We start from the raw sequence: 20409 nt of genomic DNA, 5'->3' as shown, positions 1-20409 counted from the left end.
TTATATATATATATATATATATATATATTTCTTTTCATTTCTTTGCTTTCCGGCTCTCTTACCAACTCTCTCGTCTCGTTAGCGTTATTATCCTTAACTAAAATATCTCTACTTCTAGCCCCTGGTAACACTGCATTCGAACGTTGCACTTACCTACACAATTTATAGGTACTTTTTGTTCCCTGATTTTTTTCTTTTTTCTTTCTTTCCACTTCTTCCTCTCCTGATGTTTTAGCATAAATATTTTTAATGCACTTTTCTGTGTGAGTGATTATGTTTGTACTATTTTCTGTTAAATCTGTAGGTATCACATTGAAGACGTCAAAGTTTTGATCAATTGTAAATTGTAAATGGAAAGATATGCTTTCGAAGCGAATTTCGTGAGAAGAAAATAAAATACTGGTAAATGTAATCTAAACAAAATATTATAATAGATTATGAATTTTAGAAAATAGTTATTAACATTCGAAGAAAATAATCACAAAATCCCGCAACACATGGCATACTACTTGGATTTTAAAAAGAATGAAAAAAAGCTTACATGGTCATTGTTATAAAGTTAACAACTCTCATCAAGAAAGGCTGGAAATGTCATTTTGTCCAGTGTAAGAATTTTATGGCCCTCCTTAAATAGGGGTTGGGAAAACTACATTCATCTTATGAAAAAAAATATAAAATATTCTATACGAAAAAAAAAAACATAACAGAAGAAAGAGAGAGAGATTAATTTTACAGAAATTTTTAATGGATAATCTGCCACTTTTCATAAACGAAAATTCCCTTTCATCTACGCTTTCCAAAAGTAGAAGACTGAACCGTACAAATAAATGAAATAAACTATATCATGTTTGTCGGGCTCAGTCTTGTTCTTCAGAAAAATGTAGGGGAACGGAAATTTTCATGAAGAAAGTTGTCAGAACAGCAAATACTTTCAAATAAATGGTGAAATTCAGCTTTGTGAAATGCAGTTTTGTTCTTATAATTGTTATTTTTCATATATATAACGTCTGTAATTTTTAGGTAAGAGCTGAGGATGTGGATACCGGAGCTTTTGGAAGAATACGATATACGAGTATAGTTGGAATGCTGAACACTTCACTCAATTTGGACTCAATTACAGGAATTATAACGGTTGGAACCAACAATCATCATTTTGATAGGGAAGAAGCACCAGGTAGAAAGAAATTTTATCTTCGAAGGAATTCAAGGCATATATAAATAGATAGATATAAGATATATATATATATATATATATATATATATATAAAAGATTGAAACTTTTTGCAACCGTGACATCGTTTCACATGGTTCTCAAATTTAAGGGAAAAACATGTTATAAGTGATTATTACTGCATAGTAACATTTCCATATGAAAACCACTAGTACCTTAAAATTGGACATTTTAATGATAATTAATATATATTAAAGTAATGACCAAACGTAACGGAAAGTACGACAATTGAACAAATGCTACATTTATATTTATTATGAAAGAAACGTTATGACTTATTTGAGATACTTAACTTTTTAAAATCTTAAGAGACTTTGCAGTATTATTTGAATTTTCTGTTGCTTTGCTATTATTTATATCTATGAAAATTTGAAACATTATATAAACACCACGTAATAGAATTTGTTACGTTTGACATTCCTTGAGCTTATGTAACATATAATATTTAACTATTTCCTTAACTCACCAACATAAAAGTAGTATTCTCACATAGTTTGAAACGCCAGAATTAATTTATATACATTTTTCTGATATTTTCTTTTTTCTTTAATTTAGAGTATAGATTCTACGTTGAAGCTAGGGATAATGAAGGATATGGTAATCCGACATCCGTTCCTCTTATTTTACACTTGACAGATGTTAACGACAACCCTCCACGATTCAAGAAACCATTGTATGAAGCCTTATTAACGCCAGATTTGACACGTCTTACCTCGAAACTAATTGTAGAGGTAAGTGAATGAAAAATGTGAATTTTCTTGAAAGAAGACTAATAGAAAGGTATTTTTTACTGTAGTACATGTTATGGAAAATGTTTAGTAGTTACAATTGGTGTGAGAAATGTAACTTGCGTAGCATTTGTAGATTTGGAGAAAGAGTTTCATAGTGTAGAATGAGAAAAAAAGTGTTCAAGATTGTGAATAAAGCAGGAATAAATTAAGAAATGAAGAATAATAATGTACAATCCGCGGCAAAAAACCTGCAACATGAGGATGTAAGTTTATTGTGACACTACACCTAACAGCACAGGGAATGAACATAACGTCTAAGTGGTACGAATCATGCCAGGATAAACCTCGGCCTCCTCCCGTGCACACTTATTTTGGAGTAAAAGACTTCGTCATTTCACAATAAACTTATATGCTCATGTTGCAGGTTTTTTGCCGCGGATTGTACAAAGAACAGAAGACAATAAACGAGGTAGAAGGAGAGGGAGGAGAAGCAACAAAACGAAAAAGGAACCAGACAACGATGCTCATTGTCAATAATTTTATTTAATCTCTACATTGAAGAAGCAATAAAAGAAATTGAGGACACTCACAGTATGGGAATAACTGTTCTTGAACAAAAAATGTACTCACTGAGATTTGCGGATGATATCGCACTGGTGGCAGATAACGACAGAACGCTGGAGGCAGGTCTAATTGGAAAGCAGCACTTACTTAGCAGCAAACTCAACATGAAGATCATCAAGAAGAAAACAAATGCTATGAGAAGTGCAAGGAAAGAACAAGTAAAATGAAAATCAAAATAAATCACGTAGTAAAGAAAATGCAGAAATTCTATTACTTAGGAAGTAAAATAACAAGCAATAATAGATGAAAACAAGATGTAAAGTTCAGAGTAACTCAGGCGAAGGAAGCTTTCGAAGGAAAACAAAAGCTTCTAAGTGGAAACATCAAAATAGAACTTAAGAGAAAGCTGAAGAAAAGATATGTATGGAATGTGATGTTGTGTCGATCTGAATCATGGAATCTAAAAGTAGAAAAACGGGGAATGGAAGCTTTCAAAATGTGGTGCTATAAAAGGATACTGAAAATTACAAGAGTGGATAAGGCATCAAATGAAAGAATGTTGGAAACGGTAAGATAAGAAAGAAGTATACTGGAAAATATTCTGAAAAGAAGAGACAGAATTACTAGACACATCATGAGACAAAAGGAAAACATGCTCTTAGCTACGGAAGGAATGGAAGAACGAAAAATACACAGATGAAGATCGCTGTTGAAATATAGGAACCAAGTAATGTAAGATGTGGTAAAGAAAAGGAACATGAACACGAGAAGTTTGGTTCACAATAAGGAATAGTGGAAACTTGCATCAAATAAACTGAAAGATTGCTAACCTGGGAAAGAAGAAGAAGTTAACATAAGCACAACTTCGTAGCTTTATTATTATTGAAAATAAGATATAACTGGATAATAAATTAGTTATTTATTATCATGTATATGTACAGTTCCAGATATTAGTCATTCTACAGCAATAGAAAAATATAACAGAATTGGTAAATTGATTGATGAATTATTTGAGTTTAACATCCTTTTCAGCAACGATAGTTTGTCCAACAGAATTCTGAGCCACAATTTTAGATTTTTATCCAAGATTTTATGTCCCACTGGGACTATGCATGTTGCATGTTAGCCGTTTGATCATAGAAAAACATTATACATATTGAGTTGAAATTGATATTTACATTCTGTGTGGATAAAATAAGTTAATAAATATATACAATCTTGTAAATGATCGATGAACTTACAAGGTGTTTACGTGCCCTAAGCCTCTTCTAGATAAATTCTAGCGAAATCACCAAGATGCACCTGCACATGTTCTATCCCGTACGAGAGTCATTTCCAACTATCCGATTTATAATGTAGGAACGCAATTTTACAATCTAAGTAAAAGGAAGAAGCACAATGAGGAAAGGAACGAACGAAGTGAGGTAGGAAAATGGAATAAGCAAATGTTGGCACTTTACGTGTAGTCATGGATCCACGAGTGCTATGTCTTCAAAACCATTCACTACGCTATCGATATTCATGTTTCCTTGCCGTCACTATCTTTTATCGATGTCAATTTATCTATATCCTGCTTCCTCTCTTCATGTTGTTTACTGAGATTGTAAGTAGAACCGAGACGTAACACAGTATTTAGTCAGAAATGCTTGTCTTATTACAAAAGTATAGTATACTTAGACTTACTTAACATATTTCATGAATTACTTTTCAAAACTTGAATTCTTATGTTTGTATGAACATATTAGATTTTCAAATTGTTAGTGAATAATTCAGAAAATCAACCCCTATGTTTCCCCTTTAACAAAACCTTGGCTGTGAGTTTGCTTATGGTATCCAAATCTTCCACCTCGAAATTCAAATTATATTTTAATTTCAAAGCAAGCTTGGGATATTAAAGGAATACAACGCAAAACCGTAACTTGTATTAAAATAAATATGTGAATTATCTTTAATATAAACGCATATATATGGTAAAACAGAAGCAACTGAAGAGTTGATATCAAAATGCAAACTTCACTTCTAATGCTTCAAACTACATTTATTGAAACTACCAGGTTCAATAAAACAGATTTTATGTAATTGAAATTACAGTCTGAAATACTAGTTTTCTAGGAAAAGAGGTAAATATTACCCAGCTTTTCTAAGTGAAAGTATACAGGTTTTGGTATCAACCATGAATTACGTTCTTGAATTAAAATTTATGGTTGTCGTCACTATAAAAATTATCTTCTATTCTGACGATACACTATAATTTAGTGCCATGTGGCAGAAGAAGGGAATAAGAATGCTGAAAGTACGAGCAAGATTGCTGTTTAAAACTGACCATGATAAACCATATCCCTACATTAGATTCCAAGATACAAAGTAATAGCTGTTCCTCATCAAGGAATAATGTTGAACAATGTCTTTGTGATAGAAAATACGGCCATTCAAGTAACAAGACGTCTTGTTATTGGACTTCCCAAGAGATACAAATTATACGGATACAAGTGTATCCTTCCAGAACAAGACATGCACAATAAGGGAATCAAGATGTTGTTATCATGAGGAACTTCAGTGTCAAGACAGGATGGAGAATGTGTGATGAAAATAAATAGTGAAAGGACAAGTGCAAATGATTGGAGGCAAAGAACTTGTGTCAACTACAGAAGTTGGAGATAAAAAAAATAGAATAGATCAGTGGCGTATTTAGGATTTTGTTTCGGGCGGGCTATGTACAACACGTGAATAAGCACTTATATTTTTTGGGGGGGTGCCGACAAATTTTAATGAAGTTTTGCATATAACAATTCATTTCGGAGGCGGGGGGGGGATTCTTGAACCCAATAGCCACCCCCGTACATGCGCCATTGGAATAGATTATTAGTTTCAGGTACTTAAATACTATTATTAGTGTTGATATGAAATGTGGGTTGGAAGTAAAGCATGAACCAGAATAGAGAAAGAGTCCTTCAGGAAGGAAAAATGCATTTTACATGGTTTTGAGAAATACTTATTAAATATTTCGTGTAAAGTATTATAGATCTAAAGTACGGTGCAGAAATGTGGATATTATGAAAATGTAACATAGTTTTCAGGCTAGGGTACAAAAGAATGAACTATTCGCACTATTTTCAACATATAACTCTGAAAGAGAGTTTTTGACCCATATTTATCACGATACTTTTGCTTATTGTAATGAGAACTTAACGTTGTTAAATTATTGACAAAGAATTTACTTTCCATCGCGTGTAAATGTGATTAAATTTATGAAAAGTTCATTTTGTTGAAGAATTTTACTTATTTCTAACAAAATTAAAATGTTGATGATCCTGTGAACAAGAGCAATTGAGGAACAATTTCGCAAAAGCCGATAGATGTGAATATTGTCAACCTTGTATCTTGATCGTATTTTAAGTTTCAGTACTCTTCGTCTGTCGAATTTTGCAGGAACTTGCTAAATTAGTAGTTTGTATATACATATGAGACAAATTAAGTAATGCAAACTGCGTGTTTCATATGTGGACATAGTAAATATTATTTAATCGCAATATATAGCTTATATTAAGAAAACTTGCATTAAATACATTGTCAATAACTTCTCTAATGTTACAGAAATCTTTTAAACTAGTATGTATCCAAGGTAAAATGTTCTTTTTGTTCCTACCTAGCGCTAGGCTGTAGCGTTAGTCAAATTCATAACATACACATAAATTAAAATTATCATAGAAAACAAAAGCAACTTACCATGGTAGGGTAACACTGATGTATTTACACAGCTATTAATATTAAAATCTGTTTACTTATATTTTTCTATAACTCGTATATGCTAGATTAAATTGTAAACCAGCAACGAATAAAATGCATTGTGTTATATATACTTTTTATTTTTTTATTGAGATCTTTTGGAATATCATAAATATTATCTGACCATTGTCAGCAGTAGTGCAAGAAAGATCAGCAATAGTGCAAGAAAGATAGTGAAAATGCAAAATCTGCGTTGCTATATTGTACTGAAGTCCTATCAATGCTAATCTTAGTATGCAATAATTGCAAATTTGGAGCGAAGCGATCGACCTTTATTGATTATTCATAGAAGTTTTTCGTGCATCAATTGTTTTCGTGAACGAACACGACATACAATAGCTGAACTTGGCATATCAGCGAAAAGCATAATGGTTTGGAAAAACTGTGTTCGCAGAACAATACGAAAAGAACTTCACCCTATTTCTAATGCTGAAAATTCTACTTTCCATTGTTTACAATGAGAATTCACGCGCCAATGCAAGGTTAAGTCTATAGGCATCCCGTTTTTTCGGTGACTATTCCTCAATGTTATGTCCGATCGAGACACGCGAGTCTTAACACACTCAGCGCACGCTCTCAAATCACTATGTCAAATTTGGTTAAGAACGGTTCAGGCATCTCGGAGGAGTATACGGATAAACGAACGCCTAAGTCGAATAAAGAGCAGCATCGCTCCAGTAAAATAATTAAACATTTAGAAAAGCAAACAAGTTGACCTGGAATCAAGTATCAACGTTTATCAGGGAATATGTTAATTCATGTATGTTAGGATATATACGTACAGGGTGTTAATGAACTATACCGACAAACTGTAAGAGGTGATTCCTCACATAAAAATAACAGAAAAAGCTCATATGGACCTATGGCGAAAAGTGCATAGTTTCAGAGCTACGGCTGTCCAAAATCACGAAAGAACCAAATTTTATGAGGTTCTACTTTGAATTCGAGAGACTGTGGATGGTGGTCCTTATCAGCGTAAAGGAAGTCTAGCATACGCAATTCAAAAATGCATATTTCATTAATGTTCAATGGGTGTACAGAGTATTCCGTGCTGGGTGAAATTCCCAGACATACCATCAACAGAATTTTGAGATATGCTCTAACTTTATGATTGGTCCAAAGTAGGCAAACGATAAGCCTTGATAGCGGTGAACACGGAATCCTTTGGCGCGATGTCGGAAGTGTTAAGGATCGTCAGCAACATGGTCTCTTGTACTCGGGAAAACGCATCCTGCGATATTTTCTTTCACACTTATAAGTGAAGAAAACGTGAAATATACCGTGACGAAATACATATTATCACACGTTATTCCGAACACACACACACGCACACACACACACACACACACACACCAAAAAAAAAAAAAAAAAAAAAAACTGGAGCTGCCGGTTCCTGACACTTCCGCCTTCCCTCTGAAGCACTGGATGTCCACTGTTGTCAAGGCTAACCTCCTGCCTACTTTGGACCCTCCTTGAAATTAGAGTATATCTGAAAACTCTTTTGAGAGCATATCTGAGAATTACACCCTGCAGGGAATACTCTCTACACCTATTGACAATTGATGAAATATGCAATTTTGGATTGTATATGCGTGGCTTTCTTTACGCTGATAAGAACCACCATCCACAGTTTCTGGAATTCAAAATAGAGCCTATTGAAATTTAGCGTTTTCGCAATTTTGGGCAGCCCTAGCTCTGAAACTATTCGCTTTTCGTCATAGGTCCATATGAAATTTTTCTCTTATTTTTATGTGAGGAACCACTTCTTACAGTTTGTCGGTATAGTTCATTAACACTCTGTATATCAGGGAATATATACAGGGTGGTAGGTAACTCCATCGACAAACTTTGGGAGGCGATTCCTTAAACGAAATGAAAGAAAAAAGTTCTAATAAGCATGGGCCGAAAAATGCCTCCTTTCAGGGGGTTATGATCCATTGAAAATTCGAAAAATCATTTTTGAAAACTCCCTAACTTAGAAACTATAGGATCTATCCCAAGCGGCTTAAGGAATTACACAGGAACTAGTATGTTCTCTATCTAGATATCCATGTTTTACCATCTTCCGTTATCGGTGAAAGGAACTGTGAAAAGGAAGTTGAAGTATAAGGATACTCCTTTAAGTACTAATGGTGCATTCGTTTCGCTGTTACCGGTTAATTCTGAAACATGGATATTTAGATAGAGCGTATACCAGTTCCTGTGTAATTCCTTAAACCGCTTGTGATAGGCCCTATAGTTTCTAAGCCAGGATGTTTTGAAACGTGATATTTTGAATTTTCGGTAGTTCATAACTCTGAAAGGAGACGTTTTTCGACCCATGTTTATTAAAACTTTTTTCTTTCATTTCGTATAAGGAACCGCCTCCCAAAGTTTGTCGGTGAAGTTACCTACCACCCGGTATATTCGATGACCAACGCTCCAGCCGCACTGGAATACCGCTTCTTGTGATATCAGCGAAATTAGGTATGTCGAATGTGGATCAAAGAATAGATGGGTGACTGTATGTACCTAACAGATAGACCTACGTTGGCATTTCAACGTCCCCCCAGTGTCTTGAGGGCAAATGGGGAGCTACTTGAAAGACAGAAGTAGTGGATTCTTCTCTAGAAAGCCAGTATTAACAGGGGTGTATGACTGCCATAAGTCTGCTGGCAGATATGTCCCTCTGAAAGTTGTTGTGTCAGAAGTTTATTTTAATTTTAGTATACATAAATGGATAGATAACGAGGATGTATTAAAAAGTTAGAGAATCTGGAAGAAGATAATTGTGCGTACCTTGAGGCCATGATGAAATATATTCATTTCTGATAATATCGATATATTCAACGTTACCTGATCTTTTCGAACTGAAAAAGTAGATAGGTAACAATGGCGAAATGCTGAACAAATCGAAATATATTCATTATGTCCGTGTATTATACGAAATAGTTTCTCAATAGTTTACGATTTTAGCCATCAACATAGTAGTAAGATTAGTGTGCGATATAAGAAAAAGTTCATCAGCATTGGAATCGGTAGTAAATATTCCAAGCCGATTTCTGAGCAAGATATTGATTTAAAAGTAAATGTGGTGAATATATCAATATGTTACATAATGTTTGCGTCGATCTCAAAGAACAAGATATAAAATATTTACGATCGATCATTGCGCTGTAGAAATTGTAAAAATCACGAAGGAAGTCAATGACAAGAGCTAACCCTTTTGGTAACTATTCAAAAATCCTCATCGTTTCATAATTTGTATGAATTATTACTTTCTATAAAACAGGAAGTTGATGAGATTAGAACAGTAGAAAGTTAGAAGAGAACCTCGATAAATCATTAAATTTAGGTCATAAAAAATCAGATGCAAATTCTAAATTATTAAAAAGTCAAAATGAAGAATTGATAAAATATATGAGAATCACTGATGAACTCAAAAGTGAAAATCTTTCGTTAAAGGGACAAATGGGGAAACTGAAGACAGAGCTAGATGGTCTTTTTCAATGTGGCAGGAAAAGCACTTTAGAAATTCATGTTATTTCCCGCTCCTTTCCAATGAAGATGTCAATGCAATTGTAAAGAAAGTTGGTATCGGTTTAGGTTTACATATGAGGGATTGTATTAAAGATACATGCCACAGACTGGAAAAGTCTCCAATCCAACCAAACCCAATATAGTAGTAAAATTTGTTAGAAGACCCGACAAGGATAGTTTTCTTTCAAAAAAAAAGTAAAGATATTGGGTACACAACAGATAAAGTTATCTATTGACTTATAGCTTAACATTGGATAGAAGATTAAAGAGACTAGGAAGAGTATAAGAGAGAAAATTAATTTCCTTTTGGTAGATTAGACAGGTAAGAAGTTACGGAAAGAAGCAAGTGATGCCTATGTGTACACCCTTAGTACAGTAGGAGACGTTAAAATTTTGTTTAATGGCAAATAACAATCGTGACATTTTATTTAATTACCTAAATGTAAGAGATTTAAGTTCCAAATTGGTTGACTTCTACACGAGCATTGCTGCTAATGATTTTGATGTTATATTACTAGCTGGTACCTGGCTATGTGACGGAATTGGTGAATTTATAGATCAGAGACACAATATGTACTGACAGCATATGAAAACAGAAATAGATGGTGGTGTAAGCTAGTAACTAAATATTATAACTACACATTCTTGCGGTCCTATCTTATACAACCATACAATTTTATTGGCTTGTTTTACTGTGACGAAAAGGTACATTAAGCTCCATTAATGAATCACTAAGTCAAGAGTTGATCTTTTTTAAAACAATTTTCTAAAACTGCTTTTCCATGTTTATTCTAATGCATCGTTATAACATTAGTGACGATCGTAGCGCTCACTTATGCTTTATAACAACTGTTTGAATAATTTATTTACGCTACATAGACATTACAAATATTTTTATTGAATTTATGTACAAAAGCTTTTTTAATGATTAGTTTCGAATTGTATTTATTCTGCATATACTATGACACATATTAGTTATATAGTGCTTTCATGTATATAATATAATATTTTCTGGTGTGTTAAACACTATCTTTTTCTTTATTTTCGTAAAATTAGAATTCGTCCTATAGAGTTGTTACATTTCTTATCTCATTATTGTAGGCTGTAGATGATGATGCAGAGGCACCCAACAACATAGTTCGTTACGAAATTTTGAGTGGAAATTACGAAAACAAATTTATCATTAACGAAATAACTGGTAAGTAATATAATACATGTTGTTGTTAGTAGTCTGCTCCACAGCGCGAATACGATTTTGCAATTCATGTAAATCGTTACAGAAAATGTTCGTGATATCCACACAGAGGAGAAAGCCACAGAGAGATAGATCCAGTAACTGTTATTGTCAGTGTAAAAAAGATGTTTACTGTTAACTGCATGTCCAACTCATCGTGCCAATCTCTCGGTGAAGAAATTCCGTACATCATGGGGATAATTGCGTGGGGCTGCACCCAGCTGATAGAAGTTGTCATTGTCATCTTCCAAATATAAACCATGTGATCAAATTTTTTTTTTTTTAACCAATTACAGTATTATCAGTAAAGAAGAACGAATGTACTTAAAAAATAATACATAAAACTTTGTTTTCGGCGAAGTACCTACATTTTCAATAACTTGGTGACGATGCAGAATTAACCCTTAAATCGTCACGTGGGGTCCCACGGACACCAAACATCTTTTTTTCTTCTCCCTCTACCAGACGATTGACCTTGAATATATGCCACTCCCAGTACCTATCTCGCTCGTAATTGGCTACAAGTAGCTGTAGAGTTCGGATGTCTAAGCGTCACTGTTACATTTTCTTGCAGTTAGTGGAGTCCCAGGGACCACACGTCACTAATTGTGTTACTATTTTGTTCCAGGGCAGTGTTCATGAGTTGAGTTGATCTTGAGTTTTAACGTTCCTTTCAGCAGCGAGGCTATATGAGACGGGACCTACTGATCAACGTGGAATCCGAACCATATGAGCTCCCGCCGGGAATCGAACCCGGGTCTCCCATGCCAAAGGCGCGTGCGCTAACCGCTTAGCCATGAAGGATCTTACCAGTGTTCATATTTTATGCATTTTGAAAACTTTATAATCACTTTTTCTCGTTCAATATATTTGACAAACCTGGAATATCTAGTGTGAAAGTGTATAATACTGAATTTACGGGAAAAAAAGTTAACTACATGTTACATATTCCATGTCAGAAAGTGACAGTGATGCAGTGAGAAGTAAGGTAGAACAGACCTTTGCAAAATTTGCAAAACTAATATATACTTAAAAAATTACACGAATTTGTAAATGTCTTGCCTTCCATTGACAATAATTTTGAGGAGTTCGTTTATTATAATTTGCATATCAGTGTCAGTGTAGCCATATATGAAGCTATCTATATTCACATTAGAAAACTTATACCAGACTGGTTTGAGCATGTTATATCCATGCACATTGCTATATTTCTTTATTATATTTATGGTGCATTATGTCCTATAGCTACAATGTATATTTAAAACAAATTTGTCTTTCCAAAGTAATTGTACTCCTTTTAATATTTAATAATTAATAAGGGGTCCCAGGGACCTCACGTCACTAACTATGCACTAAAAATTCACTACACCAGTTGATGGTTAAATTTAATTGTTTGAAATTAAAATGCAGCAGTTGTTTGACCAGTGGCAGTTTTAGCGGGTAGGCCGGGTAATCACGGGCCTACCCAAAAATTTTGAAAAATATATACACTAAAAGATATAATAAGGAGTAAATATGTATGTTCATGTTAAATAATTATTTAATAAACAGCATCAACCATTACTGTAAAAGTAATTTCCTATTGTCATTAATCAATCAAATGTGCATATATATCCATACGCAAGGGAGCGGGCCTATCCAAAATTAAAATCTTAAAGCCGCCACTGTGTTTGACGGTAGTAATGTGTGAAAGTTTAACATTACTGTAGAGTTACAGTAACATGAGAAACATATCATTCAAATGCTTTGGTGATAACTAGATATTTAGTAGAAAAATTATGAGTAAATATTAAAAGTTCCAGTCGTAAAATTAATTTAACTTAGTGGCAGCATTTTATTATACTTATTGCATATGCATGATAGTTTGTAAATCTGGAAACTACTAAGATTCAGCTTTTAATCTAAGTTTAATTACATATGTTTTATAACATCCTCGTAGTTTAACACAAAAAAGCCAATTAAAGGCAAAAATAAATCTCTTTCTATTTGTCTACTCTTACTTCTTTTTGTAATTACCTTTCAGGTGAAATAACGCTAAAAGCACCACTTTCGAGAAGAAATAAAGTGGCTAAACGTGAAACTAATGAGAACTCTCCAGATGATGCTATTATCAATATGCAAGTTCGAGCTTATGATTCAGGTAAAAAAAAAAAAAAAAAAAAAAAAAAAAAAAAACGAAAAAACGAAAAAAATTAAAAAGAATAATTTTGTAACTATTGATGTGTATGATGTTTCAGATTATTATTATTATTATTATTATTATTATTATTATTATTATTATTATTATTATTATCGACATTGGATGGCCCTCTATATCTCTTTCAATAATAATAATAATAATATATATATATATTTTCATCTCGCTCAGATCTGATTGCTTTGCTTGAATTCCGCTGCACTCTCTGATGAAAATTGGAAAATTAGGATTGTTGTTCTTCAAGTCATCATAGTGATTCTCGAAGAATTTCCACCTGTGTACTTCTTATTTCCCTAGAAGTTATCTAGGATATTGTGCCAGGTTAAAGTGTTCTATCTGAGGTAAAATATTTCTTCAAGCTTATGGGAAGAAGGGAAGGAACTCAAAATACTGACAGCATTGCCTTTTTGTATGGCTATGCTTATACGTTGCAGTAGAAATTAATAGCTTCTAGGGTCTCCTGTTTTTGCTGTCAGACTTGCTCCTAGTTCCTTCAAAAAATCAATTGCTTCTTTGCTGAAGACACCGGTTGTTTCGGTAGCAAAGGCTATAAATTGATAGTCTTCTTCAAGTTTAGAGTATTTTGAGTGTTTGCGTGAACAAGCCACTTCCGCTGCACTCCCTGCTTTTATACTTGTGGATTGTAGATAAGTTGGAGCAAACGTATCCACACATGTGACATCCCAGACTAATCTTAGACCCTTTTTCCACGGAATTAATGTTATTCCGTCTGGCCGTTTACCATCGTTCCTGAACATTCCTGGAGGTTCTAATATACTCGGAAAGTCGATGCTCGCAAGAGTTCTTTTGATTATGTTGTTTAATTCGCTATGACGTGCAAATCTTCCTCCACTTTTGTTGCAGCTCAAAGCATGAAGACCTTTCTTGTCCATCTTGTTGTTGCATGTGCAAATAAATTCATGGCAAATATTCAGGCCTAAACGCAATCCTATGTAGATTTTGAAAATATTGTCATTCAAAAATGTCCCTATGTTTATAGATGGTGTTGACTGTAGCTATGCTCCTGATTCCTTCTCTCTTAAAGCTTTGATGCGTGCACTTTCAATGTTGTTTTCAGCGACTATTTCGTATTCGATTACCTCATTTAGAATAATTTGATCCCATTGTTTCTGTGACTCTTTTAAAACCGGGGTTTTTCCATCGTAAATGCCTTTCCAAATTTCCAAAGCCTCTGCCAAATAGCTTATTCCCACTTCGTCTACTGGATACTTTATAATTTTGGGAACGAGTGGCAACGCTCCGTGGCAAGAGGAAATGAAGGCAGAAAGGCATAGGTTTGAAGCCTTTCTTATGCCTAAACCACCAACTCTGATGGGAAGGCTTGCTTGAGTCCATTGCGTTTCGTTGATATTGAAATTTATTGTTGATTGTAACGCTTTCTTCAGTATGTGATCCATTTGTAGAAGTCTGGAGGGATTGACCCATGTTGGAACTGTTCGGAGAAAGTAGGTTTGTTTAGGAATGCCGAAGCAATTTTTGAGCAAAAAGAAATCAATGTGGGCTGGTAAACTTTCTAATCGTAATGATATTATTTTGAGGTCATTCAGGTGTTTCTCGAAATGGTATTCGATTCCTTCTTCGTGTAGTGGTGAACCCAGCAATGAGATCTATTATTTTTCACTATTCGTATTCCGGGTAATATGTTTGAAAATTCAGATACTATTTTAGGGTCGATTTTTTTCCAATTGAAGAAAAGTTCACATTTTTGTGGGTTTATTTGTAGACCTATTTTCTCTGAATTTGTAATCAACTTCTTTATATCTTCCAACACGGTTTGTGGTGATCCTCCAAGAGTTCCGTCATCAAGGTAGAAGACATTTAGCTCTGAAGAAAGAGAAAGGGCAATTCGATGTATTGCTAGACTAAATAGCATCGGGCCTGCTGGATCACCTTGCTTAACTCCTACACATGAGGATATTTTCCTTTCTTTGTAAAATAACGTTGATGGATTTGCATAGCTTTGCCAAAAATATGAATAATATTGAGGAATAATTTGTTTAACTTCCTTTAAAATGATGTCTCGTTCAACTGAGTTAAATGCATTTTTGTAATCGATTTTTAGAATGACCTTGTTCGAATTTTTATTTGCATGTATAAATGTTCGAGTGGCGTGAATGATAGCTTCACTGCCTTTTGGTGTTGCAAATCCCAGTTGATGAGGCTGTAGATACTGAGAACATTGATTGTAGACTGAGGACACTACTAACTTTGGTGCCAAACGTCTGAAAACACTGCCGATGGCAATAGGTCTGATTCCCCCGTCCTTCTTCTTTTAGGGCGCAGAGAATAGCTCCAAACAGGTATGGACACACCTCTTGATTTACTCTTCCATTAAGGATGAGATTCATCAATTTCGTGATCTGACTCAAAAGAAAAGATCCTGCTTCTCCGGCAGATCTCGAGATTAAGTCTTTAAGATGTTGAGGGGAAATCCCATCTATCCCAGACGCTGAGCCGGACGCAAAATTATTTATGGCTTTCTGAACCATTTCTTCATTTACGTATACAGATGAATCTTGATTAGATGGGGGGGTCCAGCATTTCAAGGGCTCTAGATGGAGCCGGGTGCTTGTTCACCAGGCAGTGAAATGTTTCTTCATTGGAAGATGCCAACGTATCATCAGAAATTAATAATCTTAAGGCGCCTCTTGTATCAAAGTCTGATATTTTAGATATTATCCTTTTAGCCAAATCAAACTTTGGTTTCGGCCTTTTGGCTGTAACAGGAGGTGTTTCGGGCGCATGTGAATCATTAAGATTATTTTTGATAATGTTTGTGATTGAAGTTGCAGGACGCTTTTTTGGAATTTTAAAGTGGTAGAAAGCGAAAATGAAGAGTTTCTTCCAAGTGCTGAGATCGTTTTGGTCTACACAATTAACGATGGTTGAGGCAAGTTTGTTTGCTACAGCGCTTCTAGCTCCTCTAGGTATTCTCTTTATTATCCATGTATTAGATTTTAATAGTGTTAATTCTTCAGAGAAATCGTTCGAATTATTATTTAGCTCCTCTGTAGAATGCTTCCTCGATTTGTGTATTTTTAAACCCTTTCTTGCAGGAAATGTTTTGTTACAGTGAGAGCAATCAAAATATTCGTAATCAGTGGGATCCAGGCCTTTCTGAGATTGTAGAAGGATTTTCGTTGAAATATTTTTCTCCATTTGTTTGTTGGAGAAATTTGAATTATGTTAAATAAAAGCACGTTACAGAACTTCTCATTGTTGTATATCCTAATGATTTCATAATGTAATGCGATTGGTTTAAACACTATAACAGTTTTTGGCGTAATTATGAAAAAAAAAAAAAAAGAAAGAAAAAGAAAAAGGCTTCACCATTTAAGTCCACCGAAGTTTAGAATAACATTTTTCACTCCTTAATACACTTTCACTAAATAAAAACCCCACTTATCAGTCGAAAATCGAAGAGCCAATATTCTCACCACTTGTATTAACAACAATGTATTAGCAATATTTTAATTCCAAATTTTAATTATCCGGTATATTATTATACCAAATAATGTATTTTTCTGTAATCGTTTGGAAAGGTAGCTCAAGACCCAATACTAATTTTCGGGACGCCCAGACTACACTACTGAAACATATCTATATCTATATCTATATCTATATCTATATCTATATCTATATGATATATTTTTATATTCAAAACATCTCAGAAGTTTTGTTTTGTTTTTATTTTTTATTTATTTATTCTTTTGCTTTTTCATGTAAGATTGTTGTAAACAGAGGCATAAAATTAGTCTCTTTAAAGAGTTTCTTGTTAACTTTGCATTAAAACTGATTATGAATATGAATTTAGTTATTTTCATGACACACAATAGTTTACCTTGGACTTATTACAGTAAAGAATAATGAAAAACCTATAAGTAAATCTATCCCATTAAACCTCCAAACACCAATGTGCAATTTTCTTTTCAAAGGTATACCAGTTCAAGCAGCCACTGTTCCAGTGCAGATCTATCTGGAAGTCCCCAAAGCACGGAAAATGGTTTTTATCTTCCCTAAATCACCGAAAGAAGCAAAGCGAAACATGAAAAAGGTGGAGGAGATGCTTAGTACAATTGCTGGGGGTAAAGTCACCATAAAGGAGATAAAACCTTACACCGGAACGGAGACTGGAACTGATTTAACCGGCACGGAGGGCGTTGGAAATAAGTGAGTATTTTTAATATTATTATAAATTAGTTTATTGTTATATTATGGAGTTTCATTATTGAGTTTTTCGAAAGTATCAACTTTTTTGTATTATGCATTCTCGTCCTCTACTCTCGAAAACTTTTAAAGTCACTTTTATGCTTTTCTTTTTCTTTCTTTCTTTCTTTCTTTTTCTTTTCTTTTTCACTTTAAAATTTTAAATATTTTTAAATTTTTAAGGCATTTTATAGTAATTTTTAAGCCCATATTTCTGTCTATGAGTATTTGATACAAGACATGAACATTCCAAAAATATTAAAAGGTTTAGTGATCAAGAATTTTGAAATCAAGAAAGACGTAATCAAGGTAATACAGTCGATTTGTAGGGCCTCGGGAGAAACTACCCTAATTGCGAGGTCAACGATGTCTATCAACGACTACATATAGAAACTGGACTTTTCTTTTTATTCTTTTCTTTCCTTCTTTTTTCTTTTCTTTTTTATTTCCAAATTAAGTGTTACATGATAAGCTGTAGATTAAAATGTAACATTAGACTTGAAACTAATGGTTCTACTACATCTTCTGAATAATATCTACAGATCAAATTACAAATTCGATACAAGAATTTACAGAATTTAGCACAAAGAAGGCCAATATGTGGACATTTTTCTTTTTCCTGTAGATCTACTAAAAGCTTCCTCCGGCCAGAATGACTTGTTATTAGAAATTGAATATTTATATTGTTTAGGCCAAAAGGATGATGTAAGTAAAACCATGATATTCTGAAATATAATATACTATTAACAATCAAAAACATTCAAATACAATTATTGCTACACTAAATCATTCAAAAATTTGACTTTATATTCCATTGTTTTGCTAATTTATTAGAAATAAGATATACAATGCAAATAAAATGTCACTAATACTCCAAATAAGTACATAAGTACCGTAACAGAAGTAATTACACTTATCGCACCTCAGAAAAGATTGTCGTAGCTCAAAATAGATTTTAAATTGCTATCAGTTTTTAATGTGTGATAATTGTAATTTCTTTGTACTTAAGGAAAGTTTTCTGTACGATAATTAATACTATGAATATTAAAATAACATTACAATTCCCCAAAACAGAAAATATACTTTTTTAAATTTTATTTTGTGCTTACCTGTAAAACTGACATTTTAGAGTTACAACAGTTTTATTTTGTGAGTGCGTTGATTTCACTTCATTACGAGTATACAGAATATTCTATGCATACAATAAGTCTTGTGTTATCATAAGAAAGTTAATATTAAAACCAGAATTACCGAGTTCCATTGCAATGTCTAAAAGCACCATATGATAATATTGTAAACCAACGATGTTACAGATCAAATTACAAATTCGATACAAGAATTGTAATGTCGCGAATGTCTTAAAGTCTCACTTTGAGACGAATGTATTTTCTTAAGAATTCAACAATTAAAAATGTATAACTTTGATTAACATATACAAGTCTAGACTGACACGCACGAAAGCCCTGTATTTACTTGTTCAACTTACAAGATACATTCGCGAAGTGTCCCCTCAGGATTCGTGTAAAATTGATTCAAATGCAAATTTCTGTACGGCCAAATGTGTATTGTACTAATTTTAGTGGCCCATGCCGGTTATTTGCATATTTATAGGCCTTCATATATATCTGGAATTCAAACATACAATACTATAACGCTCGGACACAAAAATAGTTTTAGTTTCTTTAAATGTAACTAGACATAATGGGCATATGGCATAATGGGCATATGCAAAACAAATTGGATCAAGTACTGCTTCTCTGAAACATATTACTTACCCCGGCCGCCATCGTGGATCCTGTTCTGATTTGTGTAATGACACGCAAGAATTAAACCACAGAACCTTTATTGATTACCATAATTTTGTGCAAGTCAGGTACAAGTACTATATCGATCACAGAATACAAACTTCTACTACTCACAACACTGTTGCCATAACATGTATTTCGAAAAACCCAACTTACAATACCAACATATCCTCTCCTCAATGTTGCAATTTTGATTTTAACACAAATTCAACATTGTACAAAACTGTTTTATTTTTACGCCTTAGAGTGGTTTTGTTAACATATCAGCTATCATTACATCAGTTGGACAATATTGAAATTTTACCTCTTTTTTACATTCCAAATCACGAATGAAATGAAATTTTATCTCTATGTGCTTGGTTCTGGGATTTATTTTGTCACTACTTATTAGTTTTAGACAGCTTTGATTATCCTCATTAATTACAATCGGTTCACAAAAGCTTTCATGCAAATCACTCAACAGATTTTTAAGCCATTTTGCCTCCTGACAAGCTTCAGACATTGCAACATATTCTGCTTCAGTAGATGACAAGGTAACACATGACTGTTTACGACTTGCCCAACTAATAATACCTCCTGCACCACAACCACTGTTTGATTTTCTGTCAGTTAAATTGCCTGCCCAATTAGCATCTACAAACCCTATTAGTTTGCTGTTACATTCTTATTACCCAACTGCAATTTGTAACATTTGGTCCCTTTCAAGTATCTGAGAATTCTTTTTACTTCAACCCAATCTGGTTGAGAAGGATTATTAGCTTTTCTACTTAATATGGAAACACTGGCAGCAATATCTGGCCTACTATTATTGCTTATATACAGTAATGCGCCAATAGCCTTTTGATACAAACTTGCATCAACTTTACTTAATGATTCTACACATGAGACATTTCTAATGTAACCAGGATCTAATGGAAATTTTGACGTTTTTGCATTTTCTAGCCTAAATCTTTTTAGCACTTTATCGATGTAACTTTCTTGCGAAATCACAAAATATCCATCAACATTTCTGCTGATTTCGAGCCCTAAGTACCTGCTCAAATCACCAAGACAATGAATCTGAAACTCTTTTGCAAGCAACTGCTAAGTTTCATCAATAATCCTATTATCGGTAC

At 33.7% G+C, this 20409-nt stretch overlaps 1 protein-coding gene across 1 annotated transcript in view; it reads left to right on the top strand.

Moving 5' to 3' along the window:
* The window catches only part of LOC145661188 (cadherin-86C-like), a 458587-nt gene that overhangs the window by 379196 nt on the left and 58982 nt on the right, over window positions 1–20409 (top strand). Inside the window, exons 12-16 of the mRNA XM_081726639.1 lie at window positions 1021–1174; window positions 1787–1962; window positions 10933–11029; window positions 13089–13205; window positions 17219–17453. Coding sequence (XP_081582765.1) covers window positions 1021–1174; window positions 1787–1962; window positions 10933–11029; window positions 13089–13205; window positions 17219–17453 — 779 coding nt within the window. The remainder of the gene's footprint in view (window positions 1–1020; window positions 1175–1786; window positions 1963–10932; window positions 11030–13088; window positions 13206–17218; window positions 17454–20409) is intronic.

Source organism: Thermobia domestica, chromosome 1 (genome assembly GCF_964235325.1).
Source record: "Thermobia domestica chromosome 1, izTheDome1.hap1.1, whole genome shotgun sequence".
Lineage (NCBI taxonomy): Eukaryota > Metazoa > Arthropoda > Insecta > Zygentoma > Lepismatidae > Thermobia > Thermobia domestica.
This window is presented reverse-complemented; position numbering and strand designations above follow the sequence as displayed.